Source organism: Dreissena polymorpha, chromosome 10 (assembly GCF_020536995.1).
Source record: "Dreissena polymorpha isolate Duluth1 chromosome 10, UMN_Dpol_1.0, whole genome shotgun sequence".
NCBI classification, from domain to species: Eukaryota; Metazoa; Mollusca; class Bivalvia; order Myida; family Dreissenidae; genus Dreissena; species Dreissena polymorpha.
Window position 1 is genome coordinate 56,198,074 of NC_068364.1, and position 15,528 is coordinate 56,213,601.

Genomic DNA, 15,528 nt, shown 5'->3' on the forward strand with positions numbered 1-15,528 from the left:
AATGTGTAGGCATAAGTGAAACTGTGTGCATGAATTTATAATAAGCGTATATGTGAAACAATTTAATGTTTCAGCAAACAAAAAAACCTGAACAGTCTGCAAGTTGCTACAAGGATGGTTTTATGCTGGTTGCATAAACCTATTTTCAATCTGCTTCTGAGTGGGAAGGATTTAAGCAAACCTACCTGACTGGTTCATGGCATGGGTTTCTGTGATGAGATTCTGTAGACTGGTCTCCTCCCTTTCCCCCTCTGTGTCCTCATCAAGGGTGACAAGTCTAAAATAGAGGATTTATGAAATGCTACAAAAGTGAGAGACCAGTCTAAAATGGAGGACTTTTTAATATGTTCAATGGTGACCATTCTAAAGTGATTTTTAATTTGACTTAAGGATGACCAAGGAATTTTGAATTCATGCTAGGGTAAACAGTGGAGAAATTTTTAATTGATTCATCAGTTAAATGGTGGATTTTTTAATCTATAACAAGAGATTGCCAAGCAATATTGTCCCCTACCAGTGAAACTCCACCATTGTCAGTAAATTTATTAATTTTTTATATATATTTTGTTGCCATAGCAACCAGAATTCTTGACGTAGGAACGAAATGAAATGATGTGCATACTCTCCATATTGCCATCTATCATTGTTTCAAGTTTCATGAAAAAAATATGAAGAACTTTTAAATATGCAGGATCCAGAAAAGTGTGACGAACTGACAGACTGACTGACACACTGAGCGCATACCATAAGTTCCCTCCGGTTTCACCGGTAGGGGACAAAAATGGGTGATTAAAGTATTTTACAATAACAATGCATGTCCAAATTTGAAAGTGAGAATAGAACTTTATAACTTTATGTTACTTTCGGCAATTAATGGACAAGTAATTGATAACACTTTTTCATTTATATAATCATTATAATATCACATAAGTTAAAATGAAAATGTTGAAAATGATTTTAAATTATGTGATTAAAGAATACAGTGATATTTATTTTTATTCATTATATCATGTACACAAGTAACAAAATTATAATGTTATATTTAATTCATTATTTTTATTTTTTTATCAGCAAGATGTCTAAAACTGATTATTTTCATTTCTTTTTTTAAATATGTATGTACTGTAACTACTGCTTGAAGATAGCATGTAAAGGTAGCACAGGGATTTAATCATGTAAAAGCATGCACGCACTTAAAGCAGTGATTTTTTGGTCCACAATTTAAGCCTCTTACAGGCTTTTTTTTGCAAAACATAACAATTTTCCCCAAAAATCTGACCATAATTTCAAAAAGATGCCAAACTCAATAATGGGTTTATTGAGATTAAGAATATAATTATGTAGCCCTTTTTAAATATAAATTTTAAAAAGCATTTGAACATGCACTTTTAAAGAATTTGAATACTGTTATTAAAAAAAATATTGATAGTGTTTCATTTTCCCCAATTTCATGGTTTATAACCCTTTTTTCCTAATCTAAAAGGCACAGGCTGTAAAATATAAAGCAAAAAAAACAACACTGTCATATAATTTATAACATGCAAAGATAAACATGTAATTAAACAAGAGCACCACATAACGGGTGCCACGCTCGGCTGCGAAAGCTTGTCAGATTTTTTTGATTTTTTTTTTAGTGGTCACAGTGACCTTGACCTTTGACCTAGTGACCCAAAATGGGTGTGGCATGTAGAACTCATCAAGGTGCATCTACATATGAAGTTTCAAAGTTGTAGGTGGAAGCACTTTGATTTTAGAGGCAATGTTAAGGTTTTTGTTAAAGTTTTATATCAGAGGTCACAGTGACCTTGACCTTTGACCTAGTGACCCAAAAATGGGTGTGGCATGTAGAACTCATCAAGGTGCAACTACATATGAAGTTTCAAAGTTGTAGGTGGAAGCACTTTGATTTTAAAGCCTATGTTAAAGTTTTATATTAGAGGTCACAGTGACCTTGACCTTTGACCTAGTGACCCAAAATGGGTGTGGCGCATAGAACTCATCAAGGTGCATCTACATATGAAGTTTCAAAGTTGTAGGTGGAAGCACTTTGATTTTAGAGCCAATGTTAAAGTTTTAGCACGACGGCTACGCCGGACGAGCTGGCTATAACAATAGCTCGGGTTTTCTCCGAAAACAGCCTCCCTAAAAATCTGAAATAGATGCCATCCATGAATGCAAAGACATAGATGCAATCAATACATGCAATGACAATCCACAATTGTTAGTAATGTTACCAAGAAATAGGCTTCAACAACATTTCAACATACTGAATTGAAATGCAGTAGTACAGGCCACAGTCTCTGGCAAAACTGGGCTTAAAGCATATGCATAAAGTATCGCCCTAGATTTGCCTGTGAGGTCTGCACACACTAAAAATGTACCACACTTTCTGCTTAGACTGGGTACCACACTTTCTGCTTAGACTGGTACCACACTTTCTGCTTAGACTGGGTACCACACTTTCTGCTTAGACTGGTACCACACTTTCTGCTTAGACTGGTACCACACTTTCTGCTTAGACTGGGTACCACACTTTCTGCTTAGACTGGTACCACACTTTCTGCTTAGACTGGTACCACACTTTCTGCTTAGACTGGTACCACACTTTCTGCTTAGACTGGTACCACACTTTCTGCTTAGACTGGTGTACCACACTTTCTGCTTAGACTGGTACCACACTTTCTGCTTAGACTGGTACCACACTTTCTGCTTAGACTGGTGTACCACACTTTCTGCTTAGACTGGTACCACACTTTCTGCTTAGACTGGGTACCACACTTTCTGCTTAGACTGGTACCACACTTTCTGCTTAGACTGGTACCACACTTTCTGCTTAGACTGGGTACCACACTTTCTGCTTAGACTGGTGTACCACACTTTCTGCTTAGACTGGTGTACCACACTTTCTGCTTAGACTGGTGTACCACACTTTCTGCTTAGACTGGTGTACCACACTTTCTGCTTAGACTGGGTTATGTACCACACTTTCTGCTTAGACTGGTACCACACTTTCTGCTTAGACTGGTGTACCACACTTTCTGCTTAGACTGGTGTACCACACTTTCTGCTTAGACTGGTGTACCACACTTTCTGCTTAGACTGGGTTATGTACCACACTTTCTGCTTAGACTGGTGTACCACACTTTCTGCTTAGACTGGGTTTTTGTAAGAAGATACCTCCTTAAAATTCCATAAAAGTGGACAATATCTGAGCATATGCGTTAAGCCAAGTTATCACAGAGCGCAACCCATATTATATCTGCTAAGAGACAATCTTGGCACGAAACAAAAACATTGATAACAAGACTATTGTCAAGCAATATATGTCCCCTACCGGCTCCACCATGGTCAGAATTTTTAATTTTTTTATTTGTTGCCTCAGCAACCAGAATTTTTGACGTAAGAAAAAAATGAAATGACGTGCATAATCTCCATATTGCCATCTATCCATGTTTCAAGTTTCATGAAAAAATATGAAGAACTTTTAAAATTATCGCGGGATCCAGAAAAAGGCGACAGACTGACGGACTGACAGACAGACTGACAGACACACAGAGCGCAAACCATAAGTCCCCTCTGGTGAAATGGGTAGGGGAAAATAAATTAAATTCAGATAATTTTCCACATGACGAGTATGTGTAAATACATGGTCCAGGAACAGGAGGTAGGTGGCTTTCTAATTTTAAAGACATTTTTTTGCATGATTTCCATTTATAAAGTAATCAATGTCATCACAATTTTACAACCAAAGTTACATGGAAAAAAAAGACTTTTTAAATAAATTCTTGCATTATTAGCACATTTTTTTTTTATTAAGAAAATGATATGCTGTCATGTTGTTGTAACCCTTACACACAAATCAAGTTAAATGTTAGTTGACAACAGAGAAATGTTATAACAGTAGTAGTGGTAGCAGAACTTTATTTTATAAATATTGTGTTAATGAAATAAAGAACGTGAATTATTAAAGCTCAATCTGCTAAGATTTTTTCAGTGCATATAAGTAAATGTTTTTCAATGTTCAGGAGGTCCTTCCTAGCCTGAGGCTGCATTATGTGTGTGTCCCAGCATGTTAGTTGAGCTGTCAAGCTACAGGTGTAAGAATGTAAAGACAGCAGTCAGAAAGACTTAAAAAGCTGCACAGCAACTAAAGTACCTGTCCTGGTGGTCCTTGCATTTATCACAGACTTGACCAGTATGGTCTGAAGGTTTACTCTCCTCTAAAAACCTAGTGGCAGAAATGTACAGGCAGGTAATACAATTATAACCCTTCACCACTTAGATACATATTTTGACGCATTTTAAGTCCCTTAGAAAGTTACATTTAATTTAAGACCTTTCTTACTAGATTCAAGTTTTAAAGCCTTCATTTCCAATCCTTAGATACGGATGAGCAGCAAACAGCATAAAACCTTGCAGGCTGTTCTGTTTTTATGCTGTTTGCACATATCAATTTTCAAATTGCTTCAGAGTGGGAAAGGGATAATCAGGAATTTACATAAGGTGTATTGTAAGTATGGTTCCCCATTATTGACCTGACACGAGATATGAAAAATGTCTGATGATGAATACATCAGTTTTTGTACTAGATAAAAATGTCCATTATGATGAATACATCAGTTTTCGTACTAGACTAAAAAGTTCCATTATGATGAATACATCAGTTTTCGTAGTAGACGAAGTGTCCATTATGATGAAAACATCAGTTTTCGTACTAGACGAAAAATGTCCATAATGATGAATACATCAGTTTTCGTACTAGACAAAAAATGTCTATTATGATAAATACATCAGTTTTCGTACTAGACAAAAAAAATGTCTATTATGATAAATACATCAGTTTTTGTACTAAATGAAAAATGTCCATTATAATGAATTCATCAATTTTTGTACTAGACAAAAAATGTCCATTATAATGAATTTATCAGTTTTTGTACAAGACAAACAATGTCCATTATGATGAATACATCAGTTTTCATACTTGACAAAAAATGTCCATTATAATGAATTCATCAGTTTTTTGTACTAGACGAAAAATGTCCATTATTTCATACTACATGTAGACACAGCTTTCATAGATAAAAAGAACATTCTGCAAACTTACTGGTATGTTGTCAGTTATCTTGTGAAATACTTGCACAATCAAAACAAAATATGTATAAAAGAGACACTATGCAAGTGTGTAATTTATACCATTAGAATTCATACATGTCAGGTCAATTTTGGCAAGATATCATATAGATGGATCTATATTCAGGGAAAAAAGTACTATACCCATGATTCCAAAATACACATAACATAACAATCATATAACTGATCAACGGTGATCAAGGCATGTCATATATCACATACATTGAGGTAAAAACCTTTTTTTGTAACAAAATATAAGAATTGACATAGTGAACTAAAAACAAAAGAAAACAAAATTTGCAAGTATTGATATATTAAGCAGCTGTTAAATACATGCAAAACAGCACTATTACATGGTAGACTAGTTCTATTGTTGAATCTACCTAGATTTTCGTTGGTTACATGTTAAATTAAAACAAGAGATGTGTTCGTCAGAAACACAATGCCCCCTTTTGCACCGCTTTGAAAAAAAAATAAAAAATTTGACCTTTGACCTTGAAGGATGACCTTGACCCTGAACTTCCACCACTCAAAATGTGCAGCTTCATGAGAACGCCTCTTTGAAATTATTTTATTTTTTTACCTTTGACCTTGAAGGATGACCTTGACCTTGAACTTCCACCACTCAAAATGTGCAGCTTCATGAGATGCACATGCATGCCAAATATCAAGTTGCTGTCTTGAATATTGAAATTGTTATGGCTAATGTTAAAGTTTTTTTCGGACGGACGGACAGACTGACATACGACTGACAGTTCAACTGCTATATGCCACCCTACCGGGGGCATAACAAATATTTACACCACATACCAAGCAGACCATCAGAATTGTATGGCCCATTATGTTCTCAAAACAAGTGTGCATTCTTAATGTCACATTTACATATTGTGCTTTTTTTGCTTTCATGGAGTTGAAATCGTGTGGATTTGTACGGATTTGTACAATTAAAAATATTCCTTGGACCTATATTCCTGGATTTGCAATATTTTTGCCAAAAAGGTGTATTATAATGCTAGTCTCTGAGAGAGAGCATCCACAAAAATGTACGCCAATAAGTGTCTGACCAATTAACTTGGTTTCACAATACAACACATTTTTGGATGCATGCATAGATATACGATTTTTCTTACTTTTCTGGGTCAAAATCCTCCTCAATATCTCTCTCAGCCAGTTCCCTTGTGTTGTCACACAGCTTACTGGAAGGTTCTTGTAGATCCTGAAATGGGGAACCAGATTTGTGGAAAGGCTTAACTTACCAGCATTGGCAAGTATCAGAGGTAAAATAATAACGAGTGCTTCACATCTTCAAGAGAAAAAAATCCAGGGTTGAGTGTTATAATACCAGCAATGAATCTGAATTGTAAATATCAAAGGGGCCTTAAAAAACTACTGCCAATCACATTTTCCATTTGTTTAAGTGGTGAAGCATGTAGGTTAAATTCATACAATAGAGGACAATTTTGGAAGTGCAATATTCGGGTGGTGTTGCACCTATGTCCACGTTGTTTGGTAACTTTTCAGTTGATATGTCCTGTACATAGTAACAAAGTGCATCATAATTTAAAGTACCACACTCACAAATGCCTTTTCAAGAAAAAACTTATGTTTTCAGTATTCAATACCATTCGGTTTATGAACATGCATTGGCTAATGAAACAAAAACCTAGGTCATATTAGTTCTGCGGTCGGAGACATATGACCCCTAAACAGTGCTTTGAACTATTGACCCCAATTTCAATAGGGGTCATCAACTGTCCAAGGCCAATGCACATGTGAAGTATCAAGCCAATCTGTCAATTCGTTGATGAGTTATTGTTTCACACTAACAGAAACAATTTTCACACTTATTGTGACAGTGACCTTTGACCTCGTGAACCCAATTTTAATAGCTGATGAGTAATTGTTTCACACTTACAGAAACGATTTTCACTCTTATTGTGACAGTGACCTTTGACCTCGTGAACCCATGTTTAATAGGGGTCATCTACTATCCAAGGCCAATGCACATGTGAAGTATCAAGCCAATCGGTCAATATATTGACAAGTGATTGATTGGAAACGAACTGGTCTACCGACCGACCGACCAACTGACTGACATCCAGCAAAACAATATACCCCCTCTTCTTCGAAGGAGGGGCATTAAAAATAATATGAATATGCACCAAACTAACAACATTGTCCCATTATCACCAAGATTCCTTGGACCTTGTTATCTGTGTTATATTGGAACTAGAGTGTAACTACAGCATATCTACATAATCCATCTTTAAAAAATTTAGTCACCAAACCACATTACTCAACTTAAACCAAACGGGTCCACAAACATACCTTGATGATATTAAACTCATAGTACTGATAGCCCTTAAAGCTTTCAGCCACGGCGGTCATGGTATGGGAGGTCTTCTCCCAGAAATGGAGCAGGGAGGATTGATAGTTTGCCAGCACGTGTGAGAACATGTTACAGCGACTGGCGGCCAGCAGGTCAATCTTCTGCATCACGTCAAGCTTCAACTTGTCGAAGCGGGCCTTGGTCTTCTTCACTTGCGCTTGGACCTGATGAAGACATGATGGATTCACATAATCATGAAAATTCAAGTCAAACGAAAATAATATATGGATATGGGTCACATTTATAAAGCTTAATAAAAAAAAATACAAGAATTTAAGATCAAACGAAACTGCTAGATTTTATTAATCCAACATGTTTCATGTCTATGAAAATAAATGAAACACAAGTATAAAGTTTAAAGCTAGTTTTCGAAATTTATGGGTTTCTTGGAACAAAAAGAAAACAGTGCTACACAGGGCTATTAACACTGTAGTTGGGATGAAAATCATGATCGCTTAATTATAAAGTTGTTACCACATCTACACAGCAAACTTCATTTTGATTTTTTAACACTTTATTTTAGCATAACTCAGCAAAAGAAAAAAAAAGATCTAACACAGTTGCGTTTTATTTGAAATATTTGTTTAATAATTAAAAAAAATGTGATTTCAATTTATTTTTTACAATATTTTAATATTAGCCGAGGAAAAACAAAGATCCTGTACAATTGTTTTTTTAATGAGTTGATTTTTCAATTACATTTTTTAAGAATTAAATAAAAACCAAGGAAAAACTAATTTCCCAAAGAGTTTTTTTTTTTTATAGAATTCTTTGAACCTATCTTTTACAAAAAAAAATGCTTTACCTTTTAAAGGCATATGTACTAGCTAAGGCAAAAACAAACTACAATGTTTCTTTTTCCAAAATTATTTAAAACAAGTGAATTTATTGAATTGATATCCCGTGCCAAATGAACTTTTTTATGGATCAGTGCAAATCCCTTGATATACAGTATAGTCATTAAGTGAATGGTAATAATTAATAGGTTATAATTAAGTATAGTGTTATAGTTTTTATGAATTGCAATTCTCCTCATTGATCTACACACCCATGAAGTTTCATGTTGAAATCTTGTTGCGTATCTGAGATATAGCATTGAAAAAATTAATTTATACAAAAACCACAAAGGGCAATAACACTTAGTTAATAAAGTGTAGGATTATGGTTCTTGTGCATGGCACTTTTTCCTATTGATTTTTACACACCCATGAAGTTTCATGTTGGAATGTTGTATCATATCCGAGATATAGCCCTGAAAAGTTCCATCATACAAAACAACAAAGGAAAATAACTCTTATTTAAGAAAGTGAAGGGTTATGGTTCTTAAGCGTGACACTTCTCCTCATGAATATCAAAACACCCATTAAGTTTCATGTTGAAATCTTGCATGGTATCAGAGATATAGTCCTGAAATAAATATCATATAAAAAGCAAACAAAGGGCAATCACACTTATTAAAGAAAGTGTATGGTTATGGTTCTTGTGCATGGCACTTTTCAACATTGATATCTATACACCAATGAAGTTTCATGGTGATATCTATTATACATGTGTAGTTTCTGAGATATAGCCTTGAATAGTTTTGTGATAGACGGACAATCCTCATTGTATATCCCTTTATCGCCTTTTGTTGAGGGTAAAAAATTGTCAGCCATATTATGCAGCAATGACCCACAGCTCTCATCTTTCTGAACTTCTCGAACTGCTTGTATATGTCCGGGTCAAGCTGTGTAATATTTGAATATTAGCCAAGAAAAAAAAAATTACAAAGTGTTTTTTTATTACTTTAAAAAAATCCCACCTTTCTGAACTTCTCTAGCTGCTTGTACGTGTCAGGGTCAAGCTGCTCCGAAACGTCCTTCATCCACAGCAGGGCCCCCCGATACTCGGTCCGAGCCCCCTCCATACGATTGATGGTCATAAGAGTGTCAGAGATGGCGCGGTACCGGAACGTCTCTACCTCTTGGTACAGGCGCACCAGAGGCACTCTCAGCGCAAGTCTGGAGGAAGATGTATGGAGAATTTAGTTACGATTTGATCTCACGTCCCACATGTTATAAACTTTGTTTTGCTAGGATGAGACTTCATTTTAAAGGAAAAAAAAACATAATTTCGAAAAGTGTCGTCCCAGATTAGCTTGTACAAACTGCAAAGGCTAATCTGGGATGACACTTTACGCACATGCATTAAGCCCAGTTTTCCAAAAGCAAGGCTCATTTCACTATACCTTTGTTGGCCAAGAAACTCTGTGACTTGCTGACTGCTAAGGGAAAGTAAAAAAGTCTGCTTTGTATATAAAGTAGCAGTTAAAGGCTCGTAGGCATGTAAAGCATAAGTTTATAATATACATATATATATAGTTTCTTCTAAAAAAAATCATTTACCTGTATAGATAAATCACTTTACCTCTGTTGGGCCGAGAAGCTCTGCGACTTGCCGACCGCTGCCATCATCTTTCCCGCCCTTGTCTTGTCCTGCCCGCTGTTTGCCTTCAGGAACCGTCCTGTTGCATTCTCCTCCATGGACAGGGCTGGGAACCATAGACACATCATAGTATCATACTTTCACAGGGGAGAAATACCAACAGCTTTGTTAACAGGAAAAGTGTTATGTGTTGCCTGCAGATGGATTCAAAAGCAATCACATCCAAGTATTATCCGGTATACTTTCACATAAGTGTTTAAATTGTTTTCAATAATTACTGTTTATTTTATGAATAATGTGTTTCCTTGTCCCCTGTATACAACTTACACAGAAATTCAAATAAGCACAAACTTTATATTAACTTTATATTCTGATTTAAAGAAAGTCTCTTCCTAGGAAAAATCAAGTTTAGACAGAAAGTGACGTCCCTGATTAGCCTGTGCCGACTGCATTAAACCACCTTTAAGACTTAAGTTTTACGGGCTACCCTGAGCTACTGATGAGCAGCAAACAGCACAAAACCTGAACAGATTGCGAGTTACTCGCAGGCTGTTCTGGTTTGATGCTGGTTGTATATTGCCATTTTCACTTTGCTTCTTAGTGGGACATATTAAATCAACTCTCCTGGAAGTTGTGTGACCACCTACCACAAAGCCTGTCTTGGTACTTCTCTATGGATCTCAGCAGCTCCATACAAGACTTCTGTATCGCCTTGAACACCTGTGTAAAGTAACGAGTTGTGTTCTGAGAAAACGGGGCTTAATGTATGTGCGTAAAGTATCATCCCAGATTAGCCTTGCAGTCCGCACAGGCTAATCAGGGACGACACTTTCCGCCTAAACTTGATTTTCGGCAAGGAGGGACTTCCTTGAAACTAAAAATACCATAAAAGCGGAAAGTGTCGTTCCTGATTAGCCTGTGCAGACTGCACAGGCTAATCTGGGACGACACTTTACGCACATGCATTAAGCCAAATTTTCTCAGAACAAAACACTTATAACACCTGAGTCTCACTCTCCGAAAACTGGGGTACAATACATGTGAGTCCAGTATTGTCCTAGATTAGCCTGTGCAGTTTGCACAGGCTAACCAAGGACCACACTTTCCACTTTTATGGAATATTTAGTGTCATCACTGAAAAGCCTTACAGATTGCACAGGCTGATCTGGGACGACAATTTATGCACATGCATTAAGCCCCATTTTCCCAGAGCAATACTCATATCAATAACATTTTCTGCTTTTTTGCCAAAGGAACTTTTTTCATCTCTTAAGCAGGGAACAATTGTAGGTGTCATATACATGCAGTTAACTACAAGCATGCATTTTCTTTAAAATATTTTAATTGAACATGGAATTTTTTATACTTTATTTCAATTTTACACAGCCTTAATTTTGTTTCTGGAAATGAGCTTTGAAAAATCTTAGTCATTTTTCCCATCTACTGTTACAAATTTAACATCTTTACCTCTAGTTTAGCATCAAGTTCCGAGTCTGAGGCTACGACATGCTCGTCCTCCTTTTTTCCAAGCTTCTGGATCACGGCCTGCTTGGTGGTCCAGAATGTCTCCTTGAACTTGTGCAGCGTAGAGGTCTCACGTCGCTCCACAAACCTGTCGTAACTACTGCCTGAATAACCATGGGACCTGGTAAAAATGAAACAAAATCATGATTCTGTATTTCCACTTTTTCTTGCTCTATTTTTGTTTTTATTTTGACAAATACGTTTTTTTATTTTAACATAAGTGCTTTATTGTTTTTGACAGTGAGCCGTATATGCTTAAGTCTGCAATAAACTTTCTTTTCTGTTCTGTAAATATCTATCAACAAAAAGGTACATAAGGGTGCTAATAAATAAATGTTTATTTCCTTTTTCATTTAAAAATTAAAATCATCTACTATATTTTCCGTTTTTGGCTAGCTAACTGTCTGATGTTTAATTAAAAGACAATTTTCAAGCTGATTAATTAAATTAGTTAAATTAAAACAACAATTCAAAAATTAATAATTTAATACACATTAGGTTCAAAAGCTTTCAACGTACGACATTGTTGGCTCTCAACTACAGCATCAAATTTTCAATATTTCTGTTGATGATGATTCTGAAATAAACAAACATATTGCTGTTGCAAAATTGATAAAGGCTAAGCAAATACACTTCTGATACATAAAAGCAAAATAACAACAAATAAGCTTATTTGACAGCTCAGACCCATTAGTTTGGCCACAAAGCTTCTGCTATCATGAAATTTGAAGTGTTGCAAAGGATTTCATTATTTTGTGATGGGATTAATTTGATTAATGCCTAGTTTAACTATTACTCCTCAAAAACCTTAAAGAATAACTTAAGGAATTTTCCAGAAATCCTTCTTTATGGAAATCTTAGTATTATTACCAACTACAATACAATTTAACTAGGTATTTATTAATCATGTAATTATTAGGAGCTAGTGATGCCTAGTAATTAATGGAACACACCAAGCATACTATGAGAAAAATATTAGATTCAAGAATAAACAAGAGTGCCAAACTGTCACACGATACGTCCATTTGAAGGTTTTGGACATCATGCTATATGCTTGAAATAAACTAAGTGACCTCGTGACCTAGTTTTTGACATGGCATGACCCATATTTGAATTTGACCTAGATATCATTGAGAAACAATTTCTGACCAAATTTGGTGAAGATTGGATGAAAACTTCTTCAATGAGAGAGCGGACACCATGCTAAATCCTTGAAATGCACTAAGTGACCCCATGTCCTAGTTTATGACCCGGCATGACCTATATTCGAACTTGACCTAGATACAACTTCGGACCAAGTTTGGTGAAGATCGGATGAAAACTATTTGAATTAAAGAGTGGACACTGCTGTTGAGGCCGCCCACCTGCAAAGGGTAAAACTATAATACGTCCCGTTTTGAAAAAACATGCATATAAAAAGCACGTTTGAACATACACATTCACGCAAGGCTTTTTTTGTATCATTTCAGGAGTATTCTCTATACCCGTAGAACTGGGAATTTTAGAGTCAAGTTTCTCTTTATTGGGAAAATAATGTCATTGTTTGATTACTTGCAAAGTGCAGTTAAGTCCACACATAAACATATCCAGAGATTTCAATTGAAGCAGCATGCTGCTTTTTTATGCAAGCGTTTAACATTAAATATTGTCACTTTTGACTCTTTAAAATTATATGCCTTAATAACACAAACATGAATGTTAACATACACAAATTGTTGTGTGATTTTTTTAATGTAACATACTTAACTAATACTTACTTAATATTTGCAAAATAAAAAATATTCAGAGATAAAATATCTGGACTTCAGTATGTTGACTCTAAAAATTGTATTTGACTCGAAGAAATTTCATGCACAGGGTCATTTGAATACTGGTTTTCAAAAGTTACTGAAATCCTTAATAGCAGTAAAATTCTTATTACAACTCTTTTTAAATTGATATAACACAGGGTTCTCGATAAGAGCCGGCCGCCGGCCAAATCGGCCAATTGAAATCAGATTTTGAATCAGTCAAAAAGCAGTTAAATATTTTGACGTTGTTTTCATCACATGGTGAGATTTTGTTCCTTTTTGCTTGCGTTTTTTGTGTTAATACAAAGTTTTTGTTGTTGTGAAAGTTTATTTTAATTCAGTTACATTTCAAACTAGAAGTGTCACGCAAAATGTGCATGGTTGACGTGTCTATCTGCAACCCAAGAAATGAGATAAGGTCTGTCATCAAAGATATTTCTTAGATGCTGAACTAAGTGGCTGTGAATCTGATGACAGTAATGGTGACTGGGATGATTAGTAAATGTCCAGAAATATGAGTTAAAAATGTACAAAAGTCAGGGCCTTCAATCTATCAAATCTGCGGCCGAATTTCGGCTGCATTCCCCCCACCTGAGAAGTAAACTTTTTTCCCCTTTGGGGGGGGGGGGGGGAATTACCCCCTGATTAAATTTTTTTTTTTTTTTTTTTTTTAAAGATGTGTCTCATGATTATTATATCTCAATTCTATTTCAATTTAATCTTGTCAAACATACTTAATTATGAAAAAAGAAATGAATAAAGTGCAAACATGTACAAATGTAATAATTGGAGAGTAATTAAAAAAATCTCCCAAAAAGGGAAACGCCGCGAAAATTCCCCCTCATGAGGGTACATGTAGCAACCCGCTTCCCCTAAATTGGATTGAGGGCCCTGAAAGTAATAGAGCTTTTTTCATTTATCTTTTGTTAGTTAAAAAAAACTAAAATTCATAAAATGCACAAAAAATGCTCAAATTTAAGGCCTGGTTGGCCATTAAAATAGCTATAAAATAGCCCAAAATGCAGGAAATCAAGTGCTCAATTAAAAAATTTTCAGGGGGCATGCCAGCAGAAACCCCTAAAAGGCCAGTTGGTTTCATATTTTGGCCTGTTGGCTCAAAAGCTATTGAGAACCCTGTATCATATCTTTTACGAAACATAAATATTTCAAGTAGTTATGAATTTTGGACTTTCCCATTGAAAATATGACGCAATAATGGCTATATAATCAACCAAAACAAAGGTTAGTGTCTTTACGTAAGATACAAGTCTGTTAAACTGAATATTTTTTTTTTCAGAGAAATAAATGCAATTTTCTAAGATATTTAAGGCAGACTTTAATAGGATTTAAGGCTGTCATTATACATGAATCTCCAAATATTAATGATTTAAATTATCCTCGATTACCGTAAATTCGCGACCATAACATTAAATGCCAATATTAAAATAATAACGCATAAAAAACAACGAAAACCAACATTAACCTTTTAAAATAAATTAATTCTTCGCTGATTTGTTCCATTGTGATTTCCAAACAATGTTTTTAAAGCTCTTAAATGTCCATATTGTTGACATAAGTGTAAAGCGTCAGCCATTTTGTTTTACTACCCTTGATTCGCGGGTATGACGTCATACAAAAATTCATTGCAATGTCGAGTAATTAGGCCAAGCTAACTTGTTTTTAACAGTTTCAATTGGTTTCTGCTGCAAATGAAACATTTAACAAAAAAGTCAAACACGAAATAACAATACAATATTAACATATGAACAGGGTAAATTGCATGGAAAATGGGAGCAGCTCACATAACAACTGTGTCTGGTGGATTTTTGAAAGACCCTGTGACGTAATGTATTTTCAGGCAATCTGTATAATTTTGAGGCTCTAAGAACGGACATATTCTTGTCCTTAACAGCTTTGTAAGCATTTATCAAGGAAGTCGGTGACTAAAGCCTATACTTCTTGCGACAATGCTTAGGGATGGCCTTAACAAAACAAAAAATAAATAGAAATTAACTTTATTGTCATGGTCTAAGAAACACACAATAAATCATGTGTTGGAATTTCTCATGTTTTCGAAGCGTAACATTTCCATATATGGCAATGCTACTACAACAGCAGACGACAACAAAAAATCGTGATATATGATTTTTACTCAATATATATGAAATTCGAATGTCGGGTATTATTGGTGTTAAGAAAATATGGTATTTTTGCTAATTGATTCTAATTCACACGTTTTACTTGTATAAAACGCATTATTTTTCACAAATC

General features: G+C 35.2%; 1 protein-coding gene across 12 annotated transcripts in view; it reads right to left on the reverse strand.

Moving 5' to 3' along the window:
• Positions 1-15,528, reverse strand: part of LOC127847650 (islet cell autoantigen 1-like) — a 40,003-nt gene that overhangs the window by 23,897 nt on the left and 578 nt on the right. For 11 of the 12 annotated variants that reach the window (XR_008034100.1, XR_008034098.1, XR_008034099.1 and 8 more), the window contains exons 2-10: positions 11,987-12,044; positions 11,411-11,588; positions 10,591-10,663; positions 9,926-10,049; positions 9,321-9,519; positions 7,459-7,683; positions 6,261-6,346; positions 4,157-4,228; positions 186-277 (exon numbers count right to left, since the gene is read on the reverse strand). Coding sequence is in view for 8 of the 12 variants with exons in the window: in XM_052379697.1 (XP_052235657.1) it covers positions 186-277; positions 4,157-4,228; positions 6,261-6,346; positions 7,459-7,683; positions 9,321-9,519; positions 9,926-10,049; positions 10,591-10,663; positions 11,411-11,588; positions 11,987-11,991 (1,054 nt within the window). In the remaining 4 variants the exon portion in view is untranslated. The remainder of the gene's footprint in view (positions 1-185; positions 278-4,156; positions 4,229-6,260; positions 6,347-7,458; positions 7,684-9,320; positions 9,520-9,925; positions 10,050-10,590; positions 10,664-11,410; positions 11,589-11,986; positions 12,045-15,528) is intronic. The other variant, XM_052379699.1, reaches the window with a different exon arrangement.